The following is a 24,600-nucleotide window of genomic DNA, read 5'->3' as shown; positions in this document are numbered from 1 at the left end:
ATGCATATGTTCCTGGGTTGGGTCTGGCCGATGTGCAGGAAAAATGTACAAGGATCCAGAGCTGCATAGTTCCTTAATCAACGCAGGCTTCAGTCTGATAGGCCTTGCATCTATCCACCTATTCAAGGATCAGTTCCTCTCCACGCTAAGTAATTCAGCTTACTCTTCTTACGTGGGAGGGCCAGAGCAGCATGGCTTCTTCCAGGGCCTGAAAACTGATCCTGGCTTTGAGGGGGAAAAGAACCACATTGTCCAGTCCCTCAAACCATCCTTATGGACTGGTGCATATAGCCCTTTCTAGAATTGCAAGGCATGCATAAGTTATCGTACCAGCAACTTGTACAAACCGTTAAAGAGTTACCTTCGAAATGCAAGGATGCCAACAAACTGCTACTTTTTTTTTAGCACTGGACTGATACATTTTTTATCTAGGAAAGAGGTTCCTTGGAAACTCATCATTATTTTATTCCTGATATCATGCAGCTGAATCTCAGACATTCTATCACTGGACTTACTCGTACGTTTTTTTTGTGAAAAATTGTAACTTTCAGGCATGGGCATATTTCTAGAACCATGCTCAATGTTAATGACACATGCACATATATGCAAAATATGTGAATTGGGACCAAAGCATACACAAAAATATCACTCACCTGCACAGAAAGCACTAACGTTTTCATCCACTTGGAATCGGACTACGGTGCGGTTGTGGTCAATGATGTATGTTTGGCCATCCCATGCACAAGCCACTACCTCTTCATGACCATTACCCTAAGAGAAGCAGAAAATCATCCCTTAGAACCACATACAAGCTTTGTCCATCAAAATGCAGATTTGCTAGCAAAATAAAGGACAGTGATAAAATCTGGTCAAAATCCAGGTCCAGTGTTGACTCTTAGTGAGGAGAAGGAAAAGCAGGTAAGCACAAACTTTGATTACAATATTACAAATAACCGAAGCAAAGAAAACAAAGAGCTTAATGTTCCGTCCCAAGGATCTATGTAATCCTTACACAAATTAGTTTAATGAAGGACCAGTTCCACAAACTGGGGTAGAAAAGGACTTAATTATTTTTTCCTTAACCATGGTTTGCCTAACTTGACAATTTATTTTAGCAAATTCACTGTTGTCCCATTTATTACATTTCAAATCACTATAGGGTGCAGTGTTCCGCTGGTTTACTGACCCTGTTTCCACTCTCACCTCTCTTACTTTAGTCGCTTCCTTCGGACTCTTTCACAAGCCCCACATTTCCTCCCTTTTGCTGGACTCAACTACTTATTTTCTACTTATTTTGAATAGCAATTCCACTATTGAGCCTCTCTTTCCCCATCCGAGCCTACCTAATTTATCTCTATGGTGCTTATATTCTCCCCAGTTTCCTCTGGCGCCCTCAGCAAGACTGCAGGTCCAACCCTATTGGGATTTCATCCACTTCGTGACAGCTCCCAGCTACAGAAAAATCTCAGCAAATGACCCCCAGCAATAGTGACACATGCCCTATCCACATGTAATTCAGTTAAAATTAGAATATTTTTAACACGCTTTATCTCGCTCTCATGGACTACATCCCCAATGCTATGAACTCTGTTCACACTCACCAGCCACCAGAATCTCTTCAGACAGCTTTCTGCTGAGCTAACAATTAGAAGAAGATGTGAAAATAAGACAAATGGTGCGAAGACCAAGGTCCTCCTTCGAATTTTTGTCAGATGCTCCACTACCCCCGACACCGACCACCACCTTCTTCAATGCACCTGTTCCCTACACTTCATCCACCAATACGCTTTGAGTCTAAACGCACATATTAACTCGCATTGAAGCAGGATTATTTCACATCCATCACCTTAAAAAATTATCCTACTCTACAAACTCCACACTGTAGTAGCTAGCACCACAATCTACTCCATAACTGACTACTGTATGGGTATGACACCATCCTTGTGAGACATGAGATTTGTGTAATAGCTTCAGCCAGGCCTGCCTTTAGCCTACTGCACCCTGGCACATGTACCTTAGTAGTCGACAATGAAAGGAGGTGTTGAAAATTCCCAACGTGCAAAGGGCTGTCACTTAAAAGGATCAAGGTGTGTCATATTTAGCATACTTTTCCTATATTTTCGAAAACTCTGCATGGTCATGCGCCATGATGAATGTTAGTATAGTCCTCGTTAGTGCACTGAAAGGGTTTGCATGCTTCATTCAAGGAATATAAACGTGCTGGCTTCAGAGGCGTGGCTCTGCTAAGGTGAGTTTTTTTCCAGATTCTCTTCTATGCAGCATGACGGAGCTTACAGGTGCTAAACTGTGTGTATTTTCCGCATGCAACGGTGCAGTAGCCGGGGAAGGATTATCCGTTCTTTGCAGTGCAGTCGCTTAAAGTCTGCACAGACCTTGTAAAAGATTAGTGCGGGCGTATTAAAGAAATAAAAACGCAGTAGTTTCCGTTTGCACACAAGCAGGACCCAAGTGTGAGAGGCGCCACTTGCTCGACAGGCAGTAGTGCATGGATGGGTATATCTGACCCTAGCTACTGGGGGGAGGGGGTAACAGACGGACCCAAACTTGTGACAGACACTGAAAACCGTAGATCCGCATATATGGATGGGAAAGGTCCAGAAGACTGTGAACAAATACACGAAGATGTAAACCAGATAAATGTAATATAGTTATGGGTTTTTACTACCAAGAAAAACAATATTATGAGTGCATTTAACTTGCAAAAGCATACCATTTTTAATTAATGAGATGTTTGTTATTATGATAATTCTTATTTACCTGATTTTTATAAGAACAGTGTCTAATAAAATAAATTCTCATTCATTATAAAATACCAAAATGCGAGTGTTTGCTAATTATGGGGTTCAGGGTGAGACTCTGGTGTATAACCTGCAAAGTATGAGATTCTCTGACAAATGTAGCCGATTCTGAACACTTCTGCACAGATGCAGAGAAGAGAAGTAGGAGACACCTGCCAATTTTCCTTTTCTCCAAAACGACATCGGACTCAGGAAATCTACTGGGTATGACCCCCAAAATATTTAGGTCATATGAAAAGAAGGTGAAGGTGTCCCACACCATAGGTGACGACTTAGTAGCGATGGTTAAAATGTAAATAAAATAACCCCTGACTTTACGTTATTAAGAATACTGTATTCCATGACCAACAGAGGAACTCGGCTGACTTGCATTAGCTTTTGATTGTGCAGTGGGCAAGGTCTGTGCTTGTGTGTGACTGAGTGTGTGACATCACTCTTCCTCCCTACGTGCAGACAGAGGTGATACTTTAAATAAATACATTTAAAAGAGAATCATCAAACAGTTGAGCACTTACAGTGACATCCAACTTCTCCAAAGCGAACAGCTGGTGATCCACTTGCACGGACCACAAAAGTTTGTCTGTGCCCTCCATGAGTTTCAGGGTTCCTGAAATAAACGAGTCAGTTACCAGTGCTGTAGATCCAGGCGTGTAACATGCAGTCAGAGGCGTACATTATTAGAACAGGGCACCACGCATTTAACTCATGTCGCAAGGCACACATTACTCCGCAGTGATATGTTTTTTATTCAGCTGGAGCAGACAAGCAAAGCCCATTTTAATCCCACTGAGCTTGCACTCATGGTTCAGTGCGTACAGGGCACCTTGCCACCCTTCCAACAAAAAGCTTTTTTGCGCCTCATCGGGGGCAGGAAATATTACATAAATGCAATTGTGAAAAATGCAAAACAATGCAAAGCAATCAAGCCATCGTGCATTTTCCTCTTATGAAGAAAGTATTGCAGCATAGTACAAAAGCAAACAGAAATCATGGTTCTCTCATGTTCATACAAAGGTACAATCCTGTCGGTGCACTCAACACCCACCTACTTTCCCTAAGGTTTCTTTGCGAGGACAGCAACTTGCTTGTTTATGAGGAGTTCAAACTGAGCGTCCATTTTTACACTGAACCCGAACTAGGAATAGGCTTAAGTCATTCGTCCCCTTTGCTTTGACCACCATTTAGTTTGAGCTTGATGAATCTTTTCATCTCTTTCACTGCAGAGCCAGCACTCGAGGTTATTTTTTATTGAACTATTTATTGTTTTATAAAAGGTTCATACACATTAACAATCAGTTTATCACATACAGTGTTTTGTATCTACGTTGTGATATCAATATAGGGTGTGATGTACATCATTCGGCTAGTTCATGATGATTGCGGTTATAAGGAGACTGTGTCTACACTGGTTTCCCTCCCCGAGAACTACATAGCCTGCTGACCCTTCGAAGAGTCATGCACCGCAGAGCAAAATATGTTCTACTGCTCCCTTGAACAACCAGGACTCAAGGCCATGCAGCGCAATCCTAATTCATGTCCTTGAAGCCTCTTGTCTTCATCCTAATTAGCAGAAATGTGGCAATAGTACCTTAGCGAAACTGGGACATTTCAATGTAGCTGAAAAGCAAATACAAATGTTTCCATATTGGTTTCAGTGGTATCAGTTACTGACAGTATCACAAACGCAGTACCTGTTTACATTATATATCAGGACATGATGCTCCCCTTGAACTGTGGCACAACAGGTCAGGAGCTGGAAGATTTACACACAATGAACCCCTCTCGAGGACTAAGGCGTACAGAAGCACTGCGTGACACCTCATCACTATCACTGGTATTTGGTCCAGTGTGGGGGCTCAGAAACAGTTGTAAAAGTAGCCCAATAGATACCTATAGAGAGCTCTGTGAATGTACCCTCATCCTTTGGAAAAGCCATGGACACAGAGCCAGGGGATATTGGGGTATGTGCTTGCAACCAAGTGGTGCCCCTGTGGGCAACTGAAGTGCGCTTTGACTCCATTAATCGGTTTATAGGGGACAGATGTCCTCTTAAGAATTACTATATCCCATGCAAAGCTGGTGCAGAGTCCAGGCTGCCACTGCCTAAATCAGTCCAAAGATGAGAAGTGGTAAAACAGTGCACCATCACTATCTTCAGCAATGAATCCTCTCCGAAGACATCTGTCACCTACTAACTGGCCCGCGGAGTTGAAGTGCGCAGCAATTACCCACAGTGACACCACTCGGTTCCAAGCACAACCGAGTAAGTACATTTTATCTATCAAAATTAGGGTGTCACTGAAACTCTTACACATCCTGGTTCCTTCATCCAATAACGACTTTGTGACTACCCTTGTATCAGGTGTTCCTGTTATCGCATTGTCCTGTAGAAAACTCAACATTTCTAAAGAGTGTAAAACACTGTTGATACAAAGCACATTGATTATTGCTAGCTTAAAAGAATTTGCCATTTTCATTTGCATATGTGTGCAATTATATACACATATTGAAAGTTGCTGCTTGCAAATAAAATTGTCACCTGTTCACTTATATGTGTTTTTTCACCTTGGGACACAGTTCACACTCGTTAATAATTCTGATTATTTTACTATACTATGTGTGCAGTTGTTATATTTTTCTAGTATAATTAAAAACACCCTACGGCTAGAGTGTATAAGTGGCTTTACTACATTAATTGTATACTTAAAATATTTTTCTTTGCTTATCTACAAAGTCCGAATGAATGGATTCCAGGAGAACCATTGTTTTGAGTAGCTTTACTGCAGGGTAGAGATTTGGAAAGACACTGGACACAATGTGTCAAAGGAACAGAAATCAATTAGGAACAAAAACAGCTTCATGAAACAGGCAGTGCTGAAATAGGGAGTTTTACCAGAAAGCTAGACAATAGTGGCTCTCTGTTAGAGCTCCGAGGATGGGGGTAAGGCCACGGTCCATCATCTACATTACCACTCAGCCCCTGTCATTGACGGATACTACCATCAGAACCACCAGGGTAATTTTTAAAGTTAAAACTTTGGACAAGACAGCCTCCTTCACTAGGTTTTCGGAACACAGGAAAAAAGCGATGCCTCAAGCTGCACAAAATGGAGGCTCCGTTCTGGAACTACACAGAAAGAGTCTCTCCTCTAAATGCCCCATGATGCTTTTATAAATGGGATCTTTTAACGAATTTGGCATCACCATGCAAACAAACTGGTTGTTTGATCGTTTTTGCTTTCATGCGCTTTAAAACCACAGCCAGAGTTAGTGGCATGGGAGATTTGGGGAATTAAGAAGAAGAGGAGGCAGAACACTGCAGAGAAGGCTAGCGAACATTTACTGAAAACATCGAAGTTTAAGACAGGATTTTATCGGCTGCATCACTCGCGCTTACCTTGCCTCACACTGAAAAGTGATAATTTAAAATACTGATTTTTCTCCCTCGACTGTTATGAACACGATGAACCCAAACCACTAGAAGAAACCGAAGTTCCTTGTCTTAGATGATAGCAACCCATTGTGGTAACTCTAATGAGCAGCACACTTGATTTTTCTCTCACCAGTTATGAGTTCCATACATTCAATCTTCTTCACTAAACTTTCAGACTATTTTTATTGCTATTGGCCATAATTGCAATGTCTCCTCAAATGATCTTATTTGAATTGATTAATAGGCCCTGAAATATAATAGTTATTCATCTTACCATGGTGAAGAGGACAACATTGTGGACTTATTTGTTACCTATAATATCTTAATGCGGCCATTTGACCTAAAGACTGTTGTTCATATTAGACTGAATTTTATGTAGATCTTTTAACAAACTAAAATACAGAAATCATTCTGAATAAAGGAGGAAAAATTAAATACAGCCCAGAATCTCATTCAAGGCAAACTCTACAAACTAATGTTATTATATTACTGTGTGCATTTTATATGGGACAAATTGAATATCTCTTCCAAGCAACAACTTTTTGACAAAATGTGATGTCCTATTTTTATATTTATGACTCTATCAACATTGATCTATTAAAAAAGAGGCTTTCCTGAACATTTCATCAATATCATTAACAGACTGAGGTGTAGTTTTATTAACTTTCTAAAATTAAAATCTCATTCATTTAAATTGTGTCAATCATCAGGCAAATACTTATAAGGTTTACTTGCTTCCTCTCCCACTGCTATTTACATGTCCAAATTTAGACATATAAGGCAGCTATCATATATTGAGGCTTTAAAGTCAAATTCTACTGATAACACTCCTTTGAACACAGTGGCAGGTTCTCCAGATATCCCTACATCAGCAATGGATACCTTACTCAAAGAGTTACTCAACATTAAGAATTCTATCCCATCCATGAATACAGCAGTGTCTGGAAACATCATAGAAGTACAAGGTTAAAGAGGGTAAGTAAACCAACACAAATCTTATATGCAAATGATGGAAGGTCAGTTAACAGATGTTGAATCTCAAATGGGCCTAATCCCTGATACTGGTCAAGACATTTGGTATTTACAACAAACACTGATCGATTTAGAAGATCATAGTAGACAAGATAACATTAGAATTATAGTCCTCCTCGAACAATTAGAAAAAGATGATATCCTACAATTCTTGACTAATCTAATCCCTACTCTAATTAACATCAACTTTACACCTCAACTCAAATTCCAACGTGCCCATTGGATTCACTCAAAAACCTCAAACTGCACTACACAACCTCGCCATATCTTAGCCTGTTATTTAAGACATCAACATGCCCAGCAAATAATTATTGAAGCTAGGAAACATGGACTTTATACAAATGATAAATCACAAATTATTATTAGGGCAGATTTCTCAGCACACTGAAACCTCAAATGGAAATAATTCCTAGCACTCTACCCTAGACTGAAAAAGAGAGACATTAAAAAAAAGGTTTTTTGGAACCAGTGATTATGATTGCAACTTTTCAAGGAAAAACCAAAGAATATTTAGACCCTCATGACTTAAAATCTTTTTGGAACAATTTGGATGAGAAGGATTCAGAAATGGGACATACATTTTCTTCACCTCCACTTCCATGGGATCCGGCAACTACTTCTACCTCAGACTCATATAATCAAGAAAGATGGGAAACTGTTCAAAGAAATTGGTCTCATAGCGGTAAATTAAAAGCATGGAAGAACTTGCAACCTAGAGATAAATCTAGATCAACTTTGAAATCCTGATTATGTCTATTTACAAAATGTTTCCTTTTTTTAAAAAAAAGACTAGCTTTTATTGCTTTATTCAATGTTTAACAATGCCCATTTTATTTATATATATCTCTAAATGTTTTTCCTTTATAAATATTCTTTTTGGTGTGGCTTGGAATTCCTAGAATTATTAATCATTCTATTTCTTGGGACTGTTACCCTCACTTCCCCCTCAATCCAGGAAGTGTGATTCAGTTTAAAGTTGTTTTGTAAAGTGTACATTATTGTCTTATCACTTTGTGTTGGACATTTTTTTTTATTAGTTATTATCTAAATCATTTATTAATCTATCTGATTGGCTATTATCTTTCTGTTTTTTCTCTTCCATTTCCCTCCTTCTCTAATCAGATTATAGTATATCACTAGAATTTATTTTCTACGTACATTATGCAATCTTCTCATACACAACCACTAAAGACTATCTTTGACTGTTCATGGACTTACATATTTTATTAAGAGAAAAAATGTTCTTATTTATCTTAAAGTAAGCCTGATATTGCATTATTACAAGAAACTCATCTTACTGCCTTAGAAAGCAATAAATTGAAGAGAGATTGAGTTAGATGTTATACATGCATGTATCACTTTGAATAAGTCATCTATAGATCCAACTCCTACACCTACATGTGGTGTTGCTATTCTTTTTAGTAAAACTCTACCATATAAGATCATGCAAATCTGATAGGAATCAGAAGGAAGATACATTTTGCCAAAATTTGTATACATAACACTTTTTTGATTATTGGATCAATTTATTCCCCTACTGATTCTAAAACTAATTATATGTCTCAACTTAGTAAACTATCTTCTTTTAAACCTACTTGGATATTATTAGGAGGGGACTCGAATGTAACTACTCACCCACTTGTAGATAGGCATGCATCATTCACCTACTGCCTCAAATTACATGTAATCATTTTAATTTTCTCCATAATTTAATATTTATTGTGGCACAGGGAAGGGATGTTCATTGTCTCCATTATTATTTCTTACTGCTCTGGAACCATTAGCCATTGATATAAGACAAAATACAAACATAAAAGGAATTGCATCCTCTGCCGGTGACATTAAAGCCTTTTACTATGCAGATTATATCATTTTGATTCACATCCAGAATCTTCAGCTAATGTTTTGATTTCTCTCCTGAATAATTTCTCATCCTTCTCAAGTTATAAAATTAACTGGTCTAAATGTGAAGCTCTACCACAAACTAATGCTACTACTGTTGCCTCTATCGGTAACCTTCATTTTAAATGGATTTGCTCTAAACTTAAATATCTTAGGACATTTCGTAACCCTGGCCTAAAACAACATGATGATGGACAACTAAAATCTTATCATTGATCAAGTTAAAAGAGTTTTTCAATGCTGGTCTCTCTCAAACTTGTCACTCTAGGGTAGAATACACATTTTAATAATGAACACAATTCCTAAATGTAATTATAGCTTTGGCATGATTTCTTTGCCTGCAACCAAAATATTTTTAAGACAATGTCCTCTACGATATTTTGTTTTATTTGGGGTGATAACAGACATTGTCTAAGTGGTTCAAAGTTACACACCTCTTCATTGAGAGGTGGTCTATATCTTCCACATCTAGAAGACTACTGGACAGCGCAACAGTTAGCTCATTCTGTCTAAATGCTTTTAATATATTGGAATTTTCCACTGTGAATTGAACTCAAATAGTCCTCAAGTAAGCCCTTATAGTCCTTACTTAAAACCAATATCCAACATACTAAAAGTCCTCATTTTACAAAGTTCTCCAACCCCATTATTTATTATTTTCAGATAGCCTGGCAGAAAGCACATAATATTACAAAATCCCGTGTAAGATTACACTCTCAGGCTCTAATATGAAATAATGCTGATATTAAGTTAACTTACTAGGTATTCTTGAATAAAACATCAAATAAATACAATTCCCGACATGCAACAAAATTCTTTAAATCTTTTGAAAATTTACAAGAGGAGTTTAATCACCTAAAGTCACAAGTCAATAATTATACTCAATCAACTTTTGCTATTACTTCTATTCTGATCGAATCCCACAAAATATTCCTTTACTCACCAATCGCACAATTCATCCCCACCTGGAAGAATTTTAAAGCTACCATTTCAGTTATGTACTCTATATTAATTGAACATTTCTTTTCTACTGACCCATCCAATAATTTGAGATCCTGGTGGCCCACCCAATTGACTACACATTTTTCAAAGAATGGGTCACACTATTGGAAAATTTTAATAAAGGTCTTAGAGACTCACGCCTCAGTCAGTTCCTTTAAAATATTACATCAATGGCACTGGTCTTCAGCTAAACTTCACACAGCTAAAGTAAGTCCAGGCTCTAAGTGCTGATGATGTTAAGAGCATGATTGTGACCTAGTCCGCATACTATGGGAATGTCCAAAAATCCCTTTTTTTTTGGTCACACATTTAAAGTCATCTAAGGAAATATTCACTAGTTTGCTTTTCCCTTATCCCTCAAGTTTCACTATTACATGACATAACAGTCTTGACTTCCATCTCTACACAGACATTTAAATGGCTTTCTGCAGCTCTTAATTTAGTCAAAATTAATATATTACGTTTCTGGAAATCAGATACTGTTCTGACTTCACTCTTGGCTGAAATATCTGTTTGATGTAACACATTTTGAAACAATGGTTTATAAATTGAATATCAGTTTACACCATTTTACCTATATATGGGGCCCTTTTTAGGTCGAGCGTGCAAGCGCTCTGGCCTGTTGTAATCTATCTGTGGGCTTTTAACCACGCCCGCCACACGTCCATCACTATCACGTGTTCTTTTTGGCTTGACTTTCAAAAATCCTATGTCATCATTTGTAACTGCTTTAGGTTTGTCCCTCCTTGGGGCAGTTTTGTTACCGCCTTGGCCACCAACACTGTTATGTGGATAATTGCACGTCTACCGATAGGTCTGACTGCGTGCAAACTTCCTTTCCTTTTTGTGTCTCTCCTTCGCGCTCACGTTTATGGCAGCCGGGGCGCTTTCAATTGGCTTGCTTATGTCAAATGTTTTACTTTTCATTTTCAATTTATGTGGCAAAAAAAGCCCAGTTAGGAATTTACAACGCTAATAGCTCTAAGCAAACGCGAAACACATTGCATTGCAAATGCTTGTTTAGAAATGTAAAGCATATTTATGTTTTAAAGTATTATTTTGGCAATATTTTTCTTCTTTAAAATATTTGTTTTAACTATCATTGAAAATTATTGTAATATGTTATTATGTTTTTACTTTGGATTATTACTGTATGTATGTGGAAATTACCTCTTAGTGAGTTATTTCCTTTCTCTTTTTTTATATGTCCATTTATGATTATTACTATATCCTTTTGTACACTTATAGTTTTGTATTGCATATATATTGTAATAATGATTATGGCCGTTGTATGTATTTATACTTGAAAATGTAATAAAAGGATTGACATAAAAAGAAATAGGGAGTCTTAGCAGGTAAACATTTCAAAATGTTGTGACATTTTCCGATTCCCTGCTGGTCTGTGAATGTTCGAGACAGTGTATGTGTGTGTGCATGAGAGAGGGCATGTGTGTGTGCACGAGACAGTGTATGTGTGTGTGCATGAGAGAGGGCATGTGTGTGTGCACGAGACAGTGTATGTGTGTGTGTGCACGAGACAGTGTATGTGTGTGTGTGCACGAGACAGTGTATGTGTGTGTGTGCACGAGACAGTGTATGTGTGTGCACGAGACAGTGTATGTGTGTGTGCACGAGACAGTGTATGTGTGTGTGCACGAGACAGTGTATGTGTGTGTGCACGAGACAGTGTATGTGTGTGTGCACGAGACAGTGTATGTGTGTGTGTGTGCACGAGACAGTGTATGTGTGTGTGTGTGCATGAGACAGTGTATGTGTGTGTGCATGAGACAGTGTATGTGTGTGTGCATGAGACAGTGTATGTGTGTGTGCATGAGACAGGGCATGTGAGTGAAAATTGGACGCTGTGAGCTGTAACTATGCAGCACAGGACAGCCATCTGGCAAATGATGGCTGGCCCAGGTTATGAGATGGCTTCGTCCCTGATATGATTGCAGCCCTGTTGAAATATGTGTAATAACTAAAACAGAATTATATTTCCTCGATCATTTTTTGTTATTTTACTATCCCCTATGATATCATCAGGATCACAAGCCACATAACATCACTTGCTGTAATGCTTCCAGGGGTGATGATATGGGATGTCACTAACTATGATGTTGTCACAAGTCAAAGGGCATATGATGTCACTGCCACTACCACTGGCATGTTGGAGAACCGACGTCCTTCTAGGCTGTCACAGTCGTAATAGTTAACAGATAAATCGTGCTATTCAAGCGCATTCAAATTTATTGCTACTAAATTACCATTTTGACTTGCAAGAGCAGGTGGCTCTGCTCAGAAACTGAAGCCCTTTGGAACACACTTGCTCCGGAGTCCTATTGTAATGCAAATAAGCCTACGGCAAGACATCAGGAGAAAATACTATTCATAGAGGCAATTCTCACGGTGAACTCGCTTACTGATTGTCCAATCGCTTTAAGGCTCACAGGTTAAAAGATATCTACATTTACATTTTAAATATCATAAAATGTCCGTAGCGTGCCTTTTGTGGCGTCTGTGGCGGTGCCCTCGCTCTGAGAACAATGTACCAACGCAGGCTCCACAGCAGGACATCTTTGCTCCCCTTCTAATATTCAAGTAATGTATGAATGTCATCGGGAAAAGGTCACAAAGGGTCTGCTGCTGGCCGGTGAAATGGCAGCTTTAACAATGGGGAGGCGGCAGACGATCTGCTAGAATTGAAAGTTCAGCCCCACACGTGGCAAACAGGACGTTTACTTCCACGGGATGTGTTTTAAGCACAATGTATTACTGCACGCCAATCTCCATCACAATTGAAGTGGGCCCAGAATCCACCGCAACACTGCGAGGAAACACACATTCCTCTCGGTATTTTTTGTCCCAAGGTTTACCCCGTGACTTGTAATGAGGCCACTGGTGTGTTACTTTAAATACACTTATTTGGTTTCGTCTCGTAAGGGATCACCTTGAATTGCCATGAGTAGTTGTCAGCTGGCTAAATGGAGGTACCTGTTTAGCGCTGTTTTCCAGTTGGCGTGGTCTCTCCGCGCTGTCGGAGTTCCGGAAAGTTTACGCTCGTCTTCCTGATCTTATTGCAGACAGGCGGCCCATTTAAAGCACTGAGACAGGAGTCTGTATTTTCAGGGAGGTGTGTATCACAGTGGTGTGGGTGTGGTTAATACACACGTTTTTGTATGTGTGCTACGGTGTTTAATGAATTTGCCGTGTAACGTGACCTCCAAAATAACTCTACAGCTTATGAGTGAACACAAGAAAGGGCTGGAAATATCTAATGCGTTTGCGCCTTCCACGCTGTGAACCTGGATTTCACATTCACTAAAGAATGCTGGGAACTTCTAAGACATGGATAAAAGCGTACTCCAGGTTCTGTGAGAACCTCGCAAGAGTTCTTGCCCTCTGCCAACTCTAACTCGGCCCATGAGACTGCGAGTCAACTCCCACACAAAGCACATGCCTGCGATGCAACATTAACTCCGTCTATGCCGCCCTCCGCGCCATCAGCATGCCCTCCGGCAACGCAGCCACAAAGACGCGAGAGCTGAAGTGTGCTAGGGTGGAAGAGTCTTTCATATTTACTGATGTCTCCACAGTTCTCATATTCAACAACAAGAGCTGCTACTACTGGGAAGAACACTTTGTAATACTGGCAAAGGGAGGTGAGCCAACAAACAAATACAATAGCCCTCACCAAGCTCCTGTGACGTTTGGTGCAACTCTAAAAGCTCGAGGCTATCGAGAAAGGGACGGAAACATCGGGACGGAAACATCGGGACGGAAACATCGGGCCAATCAGGGCTGGTTCCGGGTTAGAATAAGGCGAGGTGGTCACCAAAGTACCACCAAGAGGTGGGCTGCAGACTGCTTCCACAAACAGCGCACGTGTATCTCTTTGCCAGAGGTGGTCGGGGCTGCACAGCAGTAAAAAAAAACTTAGCCCTGACTACAGGGCTGCACCATTATTTTCAAGTATAATCTCGATCCTTTGCTGCTGGTTACTTAATGACTAGGACTTCCATCTTAGAGGTAAGCACCAAGCCAGGGTAAGTGGGGCAGCTCGGAAGAGGCCAACTAACAGCTGCAGCAGCGACACCTGGTGTCCAGTTAGAATATTTCAAAAGCACTGAGGCACTGATGGAGATAAGCATGCGGGTCATAGGTGATGATCATAGCTTTTCTATCAGCAACGAGAACGCCGAGGGGGTTTAACAAAATGCAAATATAATAGCTCAAAGTATACGGCTGACTAAGAAAGAATGCCAGGCAAAGCAATATCTCTGCTAATGTACTTCAAAGATTCTCACAAGCACACAGTGTTGGGTCTAGCGTAGGTTTCAGGTTTTCCACGTCGAGGCTAACTGCTTCAGTTCAGTTTTTCCATTGCATTCTGGATCACGTGGTCCCGATTTTACATGTTCTACACATGATTACAAGGCAAAGGAAAAGCCTGCGCTGGAACAGCTAGTCACACGTGGACCTAGGGAAACTGGCGAGGCTGGCCCAGGGAGAGGGCCAAATTGGCTTGACGCATGATAATCGTGTTCTTGACACACAAGAGGAGAGAAGCCTCGATGCTCACCACCTGCAACGTTATGATCTCATAGCACACTCTAGCTCAGCATGTAACCTCAAGAAAAGCACGAGCCTGGGACCAATTATGAAACAACTGATGTCCTTTCACAGATAATTATTTTATTGTAGATATGTCGAAAGTGCAACCCTATCACCGAAAGGCAATGGAGTGCTGGAGATAGGTAGTCAACGTAAGGAAAGAGAGAGATGAAGGTACATTTCAAATAAGAACTGAGGACAATATGGGTACGTAGGGGGACATTAGGGGTCAAACGAGGCACCACTGTGAGGCGAGGCATGGAGAGAAGGGATAAAATCTAGGGTGCTAGGAAGAAAGCAAAGCAGTGTCTTTTCTCCAACTACACCAACAAAGAAGCACATCTGTGGTGTAAAGGAAAGCTTTTCCAGAACCTTGACTCGTGTTCAGGCAAGGTTTGTTTAAACATGCATTCTTTGTGAGTTTTGCATTTCCTACCTGCCAGCGCCCCCAGGAAAGCGGGTGTCACCAGGTAGGCCGAGTTTCGGAGCAAGGCAGATGGGTTGACTCTAATGATCATGTATCACACAACAGAACCTGAAGTGAATTCTAGCAGCTAGGCAAGACAGCACGTTCTCTACAGATTGGGACGATAAATTGTAGCTTTCTTTGGTTAGTGACAATAACAATGCCTTAGTTTGCAGACTAAACATTCCAACCCTGAAATTCCCCTTTAATTGGCTCCTCCTTGACCATGGTTGGCCAAGAAATCATTTGTATTAATGAGCGCAAGTCCAGCCAGACCACATGAGACTGAATTACTAACAGCGTCAAGGAAGTGTACTTAGGAAAATAAGCAAGAATAGTAAAGAGTAAGAAAAAAACACCTCATAGCGAATACAGTCCTGAAGGATTTTTGGGAAAATCTAGCCAGGTGGGGAGAGTATGATTAATTCTTGTAGAGAATTCTAGGGTCTTGGGACTTTGGCCCTCTTTATGACTTCGGTGGTCTATTCCGTAGACCTCCAAAGTCACCGCCGACATATGACCGCCAGTGTTGGCGGTTTGAAGACTGCCATATTATGACTGCTGGCTGCTCTCCGCCACTATTTGGCGGGGAAGCCGCCAGCAGCCATACTGGCCGGTCAGCAGTCTAGTGGAGCTAGCCGCCACCACCTCCCCGTATTACAACATTGCGTGGTGGTGTTGTGTTGGCGGGGCGCTGGCAGCGGAGCAAGCGCCATGGACCCCGTTCCCTCCCGGACGATCTCCCCAACCACCAGGTAAGGTGATCGTCCGAGGGGAGGGGTGGGGGGGTATTGTTGAGTGTTCTGTGCATGAATGGGGGGGTGAATTGAGGGGGTGGAGGGGTATTGTGTGTGTTTGTGTGCAAGTGTCTGTGTGCTTGTGTGGATGCGAGAGGTGGGGGGAGTATGTGTGCGTGTATGTGGGGGGTCATGGCCTGTGTGTGAATGAGTGAGCGTGGATTCGTGCATGTAAGTCTGGTGTGTGCATGCGTGGATCTGGGGCGGGTGGGTGCGTGAGCGGGTCAGGGGCTGGTGTCTGCATGCATCTGGGTGGGGGGGTAAGTACCGGGATCACGGGGTTTGGGGGGGTCAGAACGGGGACATGGGGGGGCTTCGCTGCTTGGGGGGGTTCTTCTGATGGGGTCGGGGGCCTCTCCTACATGGAGGGGAGGGGTCGAGGAGTCCTGTTGTGGAGACAGGAATTAGTATTCCTGTCACCAGTATCCTTTCCGCCAGGGATTTTGTGGAGGGGCTGCCACCACGGAATCCCTGGCGGAAAGGATACTCATAATACCGCGGTGGTGTTAGGTGGACCGCCGGGTCGAAGGTGGTCAAACTGTGATGCAGCCAGTTCACCGCTTCCGTCATAATTTGGTGGTTCTGCCCCACCACGCTGTCGGCGGTCTGACCACTATCGTCGGCGTGGCGGGGCAGGACCGCCAAACTCATAATGACGACCTTAGTATGTGAGTGCTCTGTTCGAAAACAACCCACTTAGGAAAAAGGAAATATTGACCCATTTGGCCCATCTTGGGCAAGGTCATTGGAATACTGCGATTCTGCGGCAGCGTCATCTTCCTCAAAATTATGGAGTTACCACACCTGCCTCATAATCCACCATTTGGTGCATAATATCAAGAGTGAATTCAGAAACACTGGGGCCAAGTCAAGATTAATTGTTTGCTTCTCAGAGGCTGACTGGTAGTAATTAGGTGCCATTTTTGCTTAGACACAAATACTACTAATTAAAATGCCAAAATGGGAGAGTGGGTGGAGCCTGATGAACACCTGGTTGTATTTCGTTCAGCTACATCATCTGAGACAATGCCAGCAATGAATTTCCTTATCCCAAAATTGCAAGCCTAACTGGTTCTTCAGCATTGCTTAAACAAGACCACTGCTGAAGCCCCCACCCAGTGACTATACTTTTGAAGAAGGTAGAGTTCGTCAGATGCATCCATGCCACTGACACCAGTTGGATCTTGGTCTCAAGTCTGGTGTGTAGTTGTTTACTGTGACTGAGCCCAACAGCCCTGGTGGAATTCCAGAAACCTGGTGGGAACTCATTTGAGGAGCATGCCCTCCAAAGATAAGGCAATCAGGAACATAAGCTGAGAATGAATTCTTCACAGCTAGACTTGCTTCCACCCGCAGTTGAGAACAAACAGGGCAGTGGAGGTTTTCTGTTCCACTGCTTTGACTCATGGAGGATCCCTACTTAGGGACATGCTAAACTAGTTAAAAGAGACCACAATGAGTATCTACAAAGAGGTATCCCGTGTTGAAGGGTGTCTGGAAGATCTGAAAGGATGTTGAAACTAGTGAGGACGCAGTTGAAGAACAAGGACAACAAGTTCAGAGGCCATAGACTTAAGGGTGCAATCACAAGGCTTTGTAGCATCAAAACAGATTTAAGGCTTATCCAATAGTGCTACAGTAGGCAATGGAGCAGCTATATAATGCAGTCAGAGCTGCCAAAGTGAGGGCACTCGGCATACCATCCTTCCTACCATGATTCAGAGACTGTCATGACCTTGACTCAGCAATCCATATAGAGCGCGGTGTTGAGACTAGAGATGTTGACTTTGCTAGAGGTTCATAAAGTACCCTGACTGCCAAAAGTGGGACTAGAAGCAGTACTATGGAAGCAATAACCCTCTCAAGGTGACCTTGCATCTGCTTCACAGTGGGAAGCAGTCACTTGTGCAGCCTCCAAAATGAGAGACCAGACTTTTAGAAACAAATAAATTCTGATATTTCCTTAGTAGGTCCATCCAAACCAGGATACAAGAAGGCCAACGCACTAAAATAAAATCAACCTACTCGTAGCTGAACATCCAACTTTCCTTTGGGATCTGTCTAAGCTCAAGGTGATGCTGGATGGGAAGTTCAGACTCATTCTGGGAACATTTATCAAAACTGATGCCCGGCACCGAAAGGGCCAGCATGCCCTTCGAAGGCTGGAAGGGGCTTCTGGAGACCGACAAGAAAGGTGTGAACCAGAGATAGTCCAGGTCTAACTGCGATGTTGAAAGGGGTGACCCTTGCACTAATTATGAGGTTATAATGCGAACGGCCAATAAACAAGATTCATTTTAAAAAAATACAAAACAGAGAGACGTTGCGATAGAATGCGTTGGGTTATGCAGCCTAATTCGCCTTTTTTGCTGCCTCACTTAAGACACCTCTCTGCATACGTTGATCCTCCACTGCCGCATATTTTTGGCAGCTTTGATCTTTTTGCAGGGGAAATGGGTTTCACCAAGAAAGAACTACTGTAATATTTAGCAATTTTGTTTTAATTCCGTTACATTTCAAAATACGTGTCAAATCACTTACATATTAGTAATTTCACACACGGGCAAGGCAGTAATGATATTAATAGGGATATGCCGTTTTCTTAGGCAAAAACAATCACATTTGCATAAAAAAGATAATGAGGTCTGAATGAAAGGCAGCTCTGGCTTCCTGGAATGTGAGAAAATAGCTTTAGTGAAGTGAAAAGGTGCCTGTTTATCTCTCATTGTTTTCAGTTTAATTATGAGCCAGGCTACTGCGGGCTGATTAATGCGGCACTCGACGCTTGAGTTACCTGGCCTAATTGAATGCGGCCCATTAACTCTATCGTTCCTCAAGCACGGTGGACTGTATGTTTATACTCCACCGGCGGTGCGTGGAAAGTAGGATGCACTATCTTTCACAGACATTACTCCCTTGTTTTCCGATCTTACACCGTGAGGGCTGTTAGCGGCAAGAAGCGACAGTGTGCTTTAGAAATAGCATGTAACATAACACGACAGAACAGAGACACGGAACACACACACTGGTCTGCTGCCTCTCATCCAGCTCGGATAAGACCCTGTGAAGGAAATATATAAATCACAGGGAGGAGTCTCAAGATGGCACCACAGTAGACACAAAATGGGACCTTCAACTGCACATCATTTTTACTCATTAAAGCTAAAGCAATATCCAGGGTGTAAAAAGAGTACTCCATACCTCATATTCTAAAAACGATCTTGAGGTGGTGATGCAATAAAGGTCGGATCCTGGCAAAAAAATTCAGAAAGACCATAGTAACAGTGAACCGGGGCGCACCCGAGGTGAACAGGGTGCAACTGCAAGATGGGGTGCTCTCCTTTCTCATCCCCTTCATCCAGCTCCTTAACTTCAGACAACGGATCCTTCCAGGCAGAGGGTCCCAACAGCTCCAGCTGTAGGAACCCCTCAAAGCCTGGGATAGGCAGGGCGCTACATGACAAGGAATGGGACAGGGCACTTCCAGATCTCTATACAGTCTCACACAACACCATATATTCAGCTCATTGTGCTCCACAGGGCCTACCTCGTCCCAGACAGAATTAATACAATGTTCTCCGGCCTGAGCGCGATCTGCCTCCCCTGCTTCGGTTCTGCAACACATGGTAGGAGCTGTGCCCCTACATCGAACTACTGGCACACAGCCGCTGCCACGCTTACTACCATCACTGGCTGTCCCGACCCCGAGAGCTGGGAGTCTGTGCTCTGGGTCTCTTTTAGCACACCACAAAAAGAACAAAGCAGTAAGAGAAGCCTTTCAAAAGGAAGAGGCCAAAGGCATCGTGAAGCAACCCTTCGAGATGATATACTCCTCTATTTTAACGCCATAGTGAAGGGTGATGCATTTCCGCTGTAGCATTCAGTGGAGACAGTGATAACTTTCTTAAAACGACATGGCCGATTAGCCTTCTCCCCCAATGTTCACTCCTAGCATCATACATCAAGGAACACCACCCGCCCTCGGCTCACACTTACATCTGACCCCTTGTGAGGGGCGCATGCACAGGGCTAAACGTACCACTGCCGTGCCCATGGGGTCTGGCTAACACAAGCACCTAGCAGTCACAGCTCCAAAGCTGTACTCTGCCGCCTGCGTGCCCCCTTACTGTTTAGCTGCTATAGGAAAGGTTGTTTTCTCTCCATGTCTCCGGGTTAGGGAATACTCAATATGAAGCTGGAATAACCCCACGCTCAATATAACTACAAGCCAAATACACCAGATGTTTCAGAGACTTGATGACTGTACAAACTGAGATACTGCTGTGTTTTTAATTAATGTAAGACACATTTGGCATTGTAATGTTCTAAAATGAAAATAAAAAAACAAACAGAAAAAAATGGGAAACTATATACCGGTCAGTAAAGGACATAGTGTGAAGACCTGTTGATTGTTACGTCAAGGGGAAGAGGTGACTGGATTGCATGTCTCATGGCATAGGGATCACTGCCATGGAGCATAGAAACACTGTGTGTGATATCAGCTGCCAGGGAAGGAAGAGTGTCTTTATATATGCTGCTGTGCATTATTCCATTGGTTAACAACTGTTTTTTCTAGGCTAGGCTAGGCCTGAAGCTGTTTCCCTCATCATAGCATTGAAGGAGGCCATTAGTCATTGAGGAGGTTCACGCTGGGATGCCTTATATGGAGAATACATGGAGAAGTGATGCTTGCAATTGATTCTTTTAGGTACTGATATTTTGGGTACAAATAACTTGAGAACAACGTCACAGGGGTGCTGAGTTGTGCAGAAAGTATTTTTCGATACTTCAGGATTGTCCGGTACCGAGTACCTGCTCTTCTCAGCACTGCTGCAATACATTTAATGGGAGAGTACCGGGACATCTTAAGAGCAAACGGGTACTCAGAAGAGTGAGTACCTACCCTTTGACATTTCCATTTAAACCACTAGAAACAGACACACACAGTCGAAGCGTGAGACGTAGTAGACATTCAGACAAACAGACCCCAAAATGGAGGAGACAGACACCGAGTTTCGAACAGGGAGACAGACTGGTACACACGGGAGAAGACACCTTGAGTACAAACCCACTCTCTCCCGAGTGAAGAGTAATATGGAAGGTCGAAAGAGCGCTTGTGTGGGCCAACCTGCCCTCTTCCTCCCTAGGCCGGTGCTTGAAATGGAAAAACAGAAGTGCGGGTACTCTGTACCAGAGTACCTGCTTGTTTTTGAGAAGTGGTCTCCAACTGAAAGTATTACGTTTTTCAAGAGAAGTGCAGGTACTCCCCCTCTCAAAATAAAAAAAGTGCCGGTAATCAGTACCGGCCCATTTAAAGCACTGCCCTAGGCCGACTCACAAATAGCACAGGAGTCTGCTAGATATCACAAGAACAACAGGCGGCCATGTTAAAGGCAGGCGGTATGTGTAATGCCACGTGACGCAACCAATATACAAGTTGTATACTAAACGTACATCGACCGATGCATGTCCGAACCTTAATCACAACAGAAAATATGCAATAAAAAATGTGTCTGATTAAACCTTCATTGCGGGGTGCTGGGGCTAAGTCAGAGGCCTGTGACCGAGTAAATCATCCAACTATGGCAGCGATAGCTTTGGGGCTATACCCTCGCGTCCGTGACCCCCACACACCGAACAGCAGTAGGCAGCTCTCTGCCATCGGCATTTAGCCGCGCGGGCCCTTTGTTTCATTCAGGCCGAGTCTTTGCATTTGTAAACATGCCACCGTTTGAAGCCCTCGTGCTACCGCATCGCACCGAGGTATGGTGCACAGCTCGGCTCCCCGGGCCCGCCTTCATTCTCATTCCAGTCACAGGACGCGTCTGACGTACACGTGGAGATAGCGCCAAGCACCCTGCGGCGAGCCGCTGTCATACGGCGCCACGTGGGGCCCTCCCTGTCACCGCACCGCTCTCTCGGAAGTGACGGACCCCGCTGCTGTCCCGTCCTCACCGCTCCGAGGCGCCCGGGCAAAACCAGCCCCGAGCAGCGAAAAGGTTCTGTCAAATATTCCAGACCTGCGGACACTGATGCTCAGAGCAGCAGCGATTCAGTGGAAAACAAAGGCACTCGCCTCCAAGAATATAATTTCAAAGTGAAGCACGAAAAAAAGTCACCAACAACTAGGGGTTGGAGATACGAGTGTGTGTGTGCGTGCGCGTTGTATTCTTTCTTTTTTGTTGTTGTTTTTTTTTTGGAGGTGGGGGGGGGGGTGTGTCCAAAGATCCAAAGTCAGGGATCTAAATTTGCAGATTTGCCACCCAGTTAGCACTGGGAGAAGGGGGCCGTTATTTCTCGGGATTCAGGTGAAACACAGACCCTGGTTGGGAATGGCTCGGTGTGGGTGCTCTATTTATCGCGCCCTATACATAACTCTAACCTGGGTATCTTTTTCAATCGGAAATCACACTTATTAGCTATTACGAGTTTCTCTCTGAAAAGTGCACATTACATGCAGATTTCGATGCTCTTTCAACCAAAATACGCATCCTATAGCGCTCACCAGGCTTGACATGCCGAACTTTATCTAGTGAAAAAATACGACTGTCAGGTTTTAGCAGTAAAAACTGAGAAGCTCATAACGCTGATATCAGAGGAAACAGGGCCTTTTATTCAAGCTCCGGTAGTCAAAGTCGAAGAGATAAAAACAGCAGTTATACTTTGTTTAAAAGTACCAAGGAGGAGGGCGTGGCTAGCAGGCGAATGAGACTTGAGTTCTGGGTACCTCATTGCCGACATCACTCTGCACCAAATAGCTACTCCCTCCCCGCTTCCGGAAACCACAGGTATCCCGCCAGACGCCCTACCTAAAGTGAAAAGCATAGACAACGAACCGGGCATTTGGCGTTCCCCGGGAGACTGGAAGGGTGGGGGCCGCTTTTGTTACTGATGGGTCGGTTTTGTATAGTGCAGCAGTTTTAAATGCTCTGCAGAGTTCCTTGTACATCCAACAGTTTTCGGGCAACAATTAAACCGTCCAGATAACTCTGGTGATACCTGCTGGAGAGAGATGAAGTTGTGTCTAGTGGTAGTTTTGAGTCACCTCAGTTAGTGCAGAGAGTTAATATGCCTGCTGCAAAGAACGTGTACTATGCAGATCACAGAACAGTATTTTATGTGCAGCGCTCATTAGGATACTGCTTTTGTCACAGAGATCATTTTGTTACTCTGCAGTTTATAAATTACTATCGTAATCTAGCACAGTGAGCTGTGATCGGACATCAAAGAGCTGCATGCAAACTGCATGGTAAAAGTTATAAGGTTATGTTTTTCCCCAGTCTTTGATTATCCTAGTTTTGCTAAAAAGTGTTTGTTATTAGTAAAGTCAACCCCAACCACTGTGTTATGTTCCAAATCCTGAGTTTCTGCTTCCCAAGAACAAGCACTCTTAAAAAACGTCTACTAATATGGATGACATGTGAATCCTACACCTTGTTGTCCCCTTTGTCTTATGTAACATTTTCTATAGTCTGATTTACATGTGTATAATTCATTGTCTCCCAATGTGAGTGGTGTAAAGTACTCCAATACCCTACGGTGGTAAGAAAGACACTATAAAACAAATGAAATACATGTGAGAGAGTGGCTATGGAGAGACTGGTGAGGAACTGTTAGAGGGTGATGGTGAGGGAATCACTGAAGAGCCCAAATAAAGACTGCAGTATCAAGGTGAGCTGTAAGATCATCATTTACTATGCTTTAAAAACAAACGTAATTGAATATATAATGAATAATGTGTTGTAGAATGCACAGTTTTTGCCATTGTCCCCAAATTTTCTTGGGTGGAGAAGCCCTATTGTAGTGGTAAGGCTCGCTATGCACCCTACAGGGGCTGGTCTGATAAAATTTGCCAGAGCTGCTTTGGGTTCCAAGTCCGGCCTTGAGCAGGGATATTGTGCAGAACGGGCAATAGTGAGCAGCGTAGCAAATGGTCGTGAAATTGCAAAGCCGGTGCTGGCAACCTTGTCTTGTGGAACCTTAAGAAGCCTGGCCTGTCTGCACGTTAGACGAGTCGGTGCACTGGCACGCAAGAGTTAGGCTAGGTGAGAACCTAGATATAAATGTGTTTGGGTGTACTTAACTGAGGGAATGTTAGGCGCTCTGGGTAATAGGGAAAAATCACAAAAAAATTATTTAGATCCTCTGACGGTGCACCCTTGAAAGACCCCACCCCTGGGTCTTAATGTGTGCAAAGCACTCTTAAATACCATTAACTACAAGAGGCACTCATACATGCGTAACATCCAGTATTCTAGAATCAATGTATAAGATTCGTTACGAAATCGAATAAAACAGTGCTCATAAGTAAGTACTCATTATTTACACGTATTATATATTTCTACAAAAAGAAAATGAAATAATATAAATCATATATATCAATGTCCTTCAATTAAGTATCAATGTCCAAATCCAATGTAAACAAATAATCAAAATTGATGCTCCAAACTTGTGATATAATTCAAAGTCAAAATCCCAAATCCTTCAATCCAAATTAAGTCATGTTCTTCAAAGGTATCTCATAGTCAGTGTTGATTG

General features: G+C 42.5%; 1 protein-coding gene across 2 annotated transcripts in view; it reads right to left on the bottom strand.

Moving 5' to 3' along the window:
• ITFG2 (integrin alpha FG-GAP repeat containing 2) overlaps positions 1-24,600 on the bottom strand; it is a 596,359-nt gene that overhangs the window by 206,197 nt on the left and 365,562 nt on the right. For both annotated transcript variants that reach the window (XM_069228155.1, XM_069228154.1), the window contains exons 9-10: positions 3,335-3,426; positions 654-771 (exon numbers count right to left, since the gene is read on the bottom strand). In XM_069228155.1, coding sequence (XP_069084256.1) covers positions 654-771; positions 3,335-3,426 — 210 coding nt within the window. The remainder of the gene's footprint in view (positions 1-653; positions 772-3,334; positions 3,427-24,600) is intronic.

Source organism: Pleurodeles waltl, chromosome 4_1, assembly GCF_031143425.1.
Source record: "Pleurodeles waltl isolate 20211129_DDA chromosome 4_1, aPleWal1.hap1.20221129, whole genome shotgun sequence".
NCBI lineage: Eukaryota > Metazoa > Chordata > Amphibia > Caudata > Salamandridae > Pleurodeles > Pleurodeles waltl.
Note: the sequence above shows the minus strand (reverse complement) of the source record. Positions and strands in the feature narration are given on the sequence as shown.